General features: G+C 37.6%; 1 protein-coding gene across 1 annotated transcript; it reads right to left on the bottom strand.

Annotated features, from left to right (window-relative positions):
- On the bottom strand, positions 1–3843 carry LOC145618183 (uncharacterized). Its single transcript, XM_081672970.1, has 10 exons — positions 3459–3843; positions 3217–3279; positions 2656–2737; positions 2472–2546; positions 2189–2258; positions 1890–1932; positions 964–1073; positions 798–867; positions 386–468; positions 1–281 (listed from the first exon to the last, which is right to left on the bottom strand). The coding sequence occupies exons 1-10, from the start codon at positions 3762–3764 to the stop codon at positions 251–253; spliced, it is 933 nt and encodes a 310-aa protein (XP_081529096.1). The 5' UTR covers positions 3765–3843; the 3' UTR covers positions 1–250.
- Positions 3844–6719: the final 2876 nt, after the last annotated feature.

Raw genomic sequence — 6719 nt, 5'->3', positions numbered from 1 at the left:
TTATCTTAAATTAATGTTAAAATAATAGAATAGAAAATAAAAAACAAAAAAATTAAGAAATTAAAAAAAAAAAAATATACAAAAATGAAATATTTAAAAACCGTGCATCGCACGGGCTTACATCTAGTACAGAGTACTCAAGGTGGAAAGGGACAACTACAGATGAAGCATCTGCCATTGCTTACAACAATGCACTTAAGAAGCACTATACCCGAACAATAATCGCACGTATATCCGGATGTTTCTTTGCCTACGGCTTCCTCATTTTAGACCTAGCATACCTGGAAAAACATTGAAAATAAAAAGTTGAAATTTTAATTAGATTGCATAATCATCAGGTGACTAAAGTAGAATAATGGATATGAGGTATTAGATGGAAGAATACTCGATGTGCATGCCACCCCTGTCTGAAGACGGCAACGTGCTGTCCTGAAGTGCTTGCATTGCATGAGTAGCTTGTTCTACTTCCTGAATAGAGTAGGACAAGCATGACATTTAACAAACCTTGTGGTTAGTTTCTTTCATTTATACAAGTATACAGCCACAAAAGTAATGGAATGTACAGCAGAATGGGAGAAAGAAAGAATAAGAAAATGACTAACAAAATGAAAAACAAAAATTATAGAATTTGAAAAGGCCACTGAAACAATCTTGTAATAATAAACGGGTAAGATCCAATTCTGACTGAAGGAGAGAATGCTTCATCTTCGCCAGATGTTATATATATTTAGTAATGCTATAGGCTCTGAATAACTAATGTAACATTGGCTGCATAGATATAAATGTGCCTATAATACCTCATAATCCGCAAATGCAACTGGCATGCCACCTCTAGCTCGCAGCTTCAGCCCATTGAATCCAGAATATCTAAACATATCATAAGGAAAGCAAAAAAAGTAAATGCACTGATGAGTGACGAGGGATATAGAAAGAACTAGGCTCAAGAAATCGAGGCTCACTTACTGAGAAAGTGCTTGTCTAAGTTCATCCTCAGTGCAGTTAGGCCCTAAATTAGCAATAAACAAGGTGGAGCATGGCCTTAGATCACCTTGAGAGGCCTTTTCTTTCTGCTCCTGCAGACATGGTTCAAGAACAAAAGATAAATCTAAAACAAAAGTACACTGAAATGCACCTCGAGTTTGTCGAACAAAACGGAACTGTAATTTAAACACATCAGACTAAAGCAGTATGATCAGGACAATAGAACTAGGCTTCGTTCTAATCACCTGGGTTCCAGGTACAGATACTCTAATTCAACACCATCCATATTACTAGCCCTTATCTAAATTTATCTATTTAAAAACATAATCTGTACAAAGCTAAGGTGGAAACAAGGCACCTCAAAATATGCTATTAACAAATAAACTCGTAGTTGGTTATTAGACTCATAAGGATCAGGTGACACACAGTCAGTCATATCCACAGTTTCACTGACACAGGGTCCATGTAATTATGTAAGCTAGATCAAGATCTAGGGTCTGATGCAGTCATGCAGCCTATACCAATGAAAGGCATGAATTCCTATATTCAGCTAAAACAACAATATAATATATACGAAGTACGTAGTCTTTTCAAAGTTCAGCCTTCAAAGAAACTTCCTGGCTTATAGGTAAAAACTACTCCCTCCATCTCTAAATACGAGGTCACATTTGGTATGATGTCATAGAATTGAAAACTACCCTTTGAAATTTATAACTTCACCACAACACATGGTATAACTCTTCAGGGTGTTCTGTTATATCACTGATGATAATATGGACAAGTTGAGGGTTAAACGTATCAACCAATATAAGGGCCTATTATTTTGAGAGAACTCAACATAAAATTGTGTAGCCTGTAATTTAATGATAGGAGTAACAAAGAAACAGGTTATGGAATCAATCACCAACATTTGCTGCAGCCACAGTGCCACCAAGTTTCATGTCCTCCTCACTGTACAACATCATACACGGTGTTAGAAGTTCACTCAATAACGAGATAAACAACACCATACATGCACAATTGCACACACATGCATGCACATACACAAACACACGACATGCTCAAGCAAACATTTAAGCTCGTGTATAAATAGGCACATACTACTTTTAGAATACTGGTGGGTATGATGTATGAAGAAAAGCAAACAGGGGCATTCTGAAACGTAGCTCTTTAAAAAAAAGAAATTATCATGTTCCAAGTTACAAACCTTTTCACAGTGGACTGTGTATTATTGTTGGAAGAGTCAGGGTCTTCACTCTGATCAGACTCATTATCACCTGCATGAAAAACAATGGTTACATTCATATCAATATTCCTGGTCATAGTCAATTGGAACCTATAGCTGGCTTATTTTAAAAACATTAAGCAGAGATAAAAACAATAGAATAAAAAGCAAAAAGGAAGACAATGCTGAAATGGGTAGCTGCAATAATGAACATGATTGCCTATCAAAACTCAAATTGTCAGTTGCATAAAAGAATAGAGAGTACCATCATCACTTGATGTATCTTCAGCATCATCTGCAGATTTTTTCCTTTTATCGATCACAACATAAGGTCCACTACCTTAAATAGAAAGGTATAATTCATGAAGTAAGAAGAAATGAAGTAAAGCTACATTGAGATACACTATAACAAATAAAATGAAAGTGTCTGTTGGGGATAAAGCATGCACCTGGTTTATGTTTTCGCCTTGAGTTTGATCTAGCCAATTCAATATGCAGAACTGATCCAGTTTGTGGATCAAACTTAATACCCTAAACATTGGAAACATAATGTATACAGATTACTGTTGCAAAGGAAAAGGATTAAGCATTACTAAATCATGTATGCAATAGTAGGTACTGGAGTTTTGCAAGAGCCAATAACTGTTAAAATTGTTGATGATCTTGATAAATACAACAAATCCACGATTAATTCATAGCACTAACTCCACTACACCCCTTGTCCCTCAAATAGAACCACACCACGACCCCTTAATACCAACCCGTACACGGGCATTGGTATCCAACTCGAATCCATTCCCCTCGTTCCAAGCATGACATTATACTAGTACTATGGCATCAAATTAGCACATAATGACATAAACAATTTATACAATTGATCAAAATAGAAAAACACTTTTCCTTATAACTCTACTCGTGGACTCACAGCAATACTCATAAAGATGAAACATTTTCACTACTCACAGCAATACTCATAAAAAAGATGAAACATTTTGATTAAATATGCTTACATCTAAGGCTTGTAATGCCAGCACAGCTGATTGATGGTTATAAAATGTCACAAATGCAACTACCTGCATACAGAAACATAATCTAATATGAATAACAACCCAATTCAGTGAATTGAAAAACCCAAAACATAAAATAAAGCCAGAAATTAAACTTATCATTTGCATCAACCAAACAAAACATAGAAAATTATCAATAATAATTATAGAAAAATGCAATAGAGAATAAAGGGGTTGGGGCAAACTTGATTGCCGCGGCCAGTGAACTTGAGCTGACAAGAATCGAAGCCAGGACGACGACGGAAAAGATTGTGAATTTCGCGAGGCATGACATCGTCAGGGAGGCCGGAGACGAAAAGGGTATTGATATGACGCTGTGATTTGGGAATGTGAATTGGGATAATGGGGGTGCTGCTAATACCACTGGAATTAGAGATGAAATCATTCAAATTAGGGTTTATAGTTTCTGTGATGTTGTGGTGGAAGTAGTATTCCGGTGGTTGCTGGCGGTTTTGGTGGAGGTAGTACGGCTCGTACGGTGGTTGCACCATTTCTATTCTCTTCTTTCTGGTTAGTGTTTGGGTTCCGTCTTCTAGCTTTGTGTTAACTTTACCTACTTGATAAACTAATACAGGTGCCAAAGTATAATTTGTGTAATACACTAGAGCTGTCAAAAACTGACCCGACCCGAGAACTCGACTTGAACCGGCAATGATCTGAACCCAACTTGTACCCGGACAATGGGGTGAAACTAGTGACCTGTAACCCGACCTGAACTTGACCATGTATAAAGCTCAAGTTTATAGTTTCAATGATAAATCTTGGAGATGTATCGAAGGTATCCCATACTATCTTCATATCGGTTATTCTCACGGTGTTCTTGTTAATGAGGGTTTACATTATCTAGTTACTCAGGAGTTGCATTTTGAGTGTCTGTTTATTGCTAGATTTGATTTTTCCACTAAGAGGCCAGGTACTCGTTTATCGAATTTCCAAATTATGATAAGCTTAAGAGAATGATAAATTCAATGTTTGTATTGAGAGTGTTAGGTGGGTGTTTATGTCTGTTGATTTATCCATATCCATGTGTTAATTATGATGACGAAGAAATTGAGAAGTAAATCCCTACTATCCTAACCCTTACAGACTTAAGGGTGGCACCTCAGCTGCAGTGGATTCTAGTTCAGTTATCTATGGTGCACAGTGGGAGGGGGAGGTCAAGCTGGAGAGGGAATTTGATTAAAAAACAAGAAAGCATGCTCCTCTAACTTTATGAGGAAGAAATCTAATGTCGACAGGAAAAAAAAAACTTGAAATTTTCTGTCCTTGCCATTTCAGGGCCGAGGAGGCGACCAAGTTTAAGGAGACGCAGAGCCAAGAAATTGATAAGAAAAGCTTTCCCATATCGACTTAAAGCACACAAATATTTCCCTTAAACTTCTCAATATCATCAAATCGAGGATTATAGCATAAACCTGTAAACTTCCATTCCCCATTAGTCTTCATAAGCCCCAACATCCCCCCTTGACCAAGCGAAAAAACTACCACAATATTATTACTCAACATCATTAAAAAGTGGGTGTTTGAAGTACTGAATTGAACAGGTATGCATAAAATGTTGAAGAAATCTAAGGGTGGCGTTTCAGCTGCTGTTGTGGATTCTTGTTCAGTTGTCTTTAGTGCACAAAAACCTTAGTGGAGTGTTTAAGGCCATTGCTTCTCCTTCAACCCTAACATCTTACGCTCCTCCACCATTCTCTTATGGATGGATAACAAAGGAGAAAGAGGGTCGGTGGAACCATCCAATATGCCCTTAAACGGTCATTTTGCCTGTTCACAACTTGAAGTGATTTCGTAAAATCAAGCCTACCACGGACGTTACAGACTACATATCATGATCATATGTGGTTTCAAACGGAATTATATGACCCCGAGATGTATCCCTTAAGGTCTCATGGCTTTTCGCCACCGGGCCCCGAAACCTCAAAATTTCCTCAAAAAGCGTGGATTATAGCCTTCAATTTTGGAAATTTTTTGACCTATTTTAGCCCAGAAATAAAAATTACCGAGATGTTTTCCATGGCCCCTTATATCCTCCGGGAGTCCAATTGGGTCGGTGGAACCATCCAATATGCCTTTAAACGGTCATTTTACCCGTTCACAACTTGAAGTGATTTCGTAAAATCAAGCCTACCACGAACGTTACAGACAACATATAATGATCACATGTGGTTTCAAACGAAATTATATGACCTTAAGATTTATCCCCTAGAATCTTTAGACTTTTCGCCACCAGGCCCCGTAACATAAAAAATTCCTCAAAAAAACGTGGATAATAGCCTTCAATTTTGTGATTTTTTGACCTTTTTTTTTACCCAGAAATAAAAATTGCCGAGATGTTTACCATGGTACCTAATACCCTTCGGGAGACCAATTGGGTGGGTGGAACCACCATATGCCTAAAAACGGTCAATTTACCTGTTCCAAACTTGCACCTATTTCGTGAACTCAAGCCTACCACAGACATTTTTGACAACATATAATGGTCATATATAGTTCCAAACGTCATTATATGACCCTAAGATGTATCCCATAGGATATTTATACTTTTCGCCATCGGGCCCCATAACCTCAAAAATTCCTCAAAAAGCGTGGATAATAGCCTTCAATTTTGGAATTTTTTGACCTTTTTCGCCCGGAAATAAAAATTGTTGAGATGTTTACCAAGCTACATAATGTCCTTCGAGAGTCCAATTGGGTGGGTGGAATCATCCAATATGCCTTAGAACGATTAATTTTTCCATTTCAAACTTGCACCGATTTAGTGAACTCGAGCCTACCACGGACATTTTTGACAACATATAATGGTCATACATGGTTCCAAACATCATTATATGACCCTAAGATGTATCCCCTAAGATCTTTAGACTTTTCGCCACCGGGCCTTGTAACCTCAATTTTCTAAAAAATCGTGGATAATAGCCTTCAAATTTGGAATTTTTTAACCTTTTTTCGCTCAGAAATAAAAATTGTCGAAATGTTTACCATGATGCCTTATATCCACCGGGAGTCCAATTGGGTGGGTGGAACCATCCAATATGCCTTAAAACGGTCAATATACCGGTTCCAAACTTGCACCGATTTCGTGAACTCAAGCCTACCACGGACATTTTTGACAACATATAATGGTCATATATGGTTCCAAACGTTATTATATGACCTTAAGATTTATCCCCTAGGGTCTCAAGACTTTTCGCCACCGGGCCCTGTAACCTCAAAAATTCCTCAAAAAGCGTGTATAATAGCATTCAATTTTGGAATTTTAGACCTTTTACGCCCGAAAATAAAAATTGCCAAGATGTTTACCATGGTGCCTAATACTCTCCGATAGTCCAATTGGGTGGGTGGAACCATCCAATTTGCCTTAAAATAGTCAATTTACCCGTTCACAACTTACACCGATTTCGTGAGGTCAAGCCTACCACGTACATTTTTGACAACATATA

Source organism: Chenopodium album, chromosome 26, assembly GCF_948465745.1.
Source record: "Chenopodium album chromosome 26, dcCheAlbu1.1, whole genome shotgun sequence".
NCBI lineage: Eukaryota > Viridiplantae > Streptophyta > Magnoliopsida > Caryophyllales > Amaranthaceae > Chenopodium > Chenopodium album.
This window is presented reverse-complemented; position numbering and strand designations above follow the sequence as displayed.

Coding starts and splice junctions, on each gene's coding strand:
- LOC145618183 (XM_081672970.1), bottom strand. CDS start 3,764: ATGGTGCAACCACCGTACGAGCCGTACTACCTCCACCAAAACCGCCAG. Junction 3,280..3,458: donor TCACTGGCCGCGGCAATCAA/GTTTGCCCCAAC, acceptor TTCTGTATGCAG/GTAGTTGCATTTGTGACATT. Junction 868..963: donor CTTAGACAAGCACTTTCTCA/GTAAGTGAGCCT, acceptor TGATATGTTTAG/ATATTCTGGATTCAATGGGC.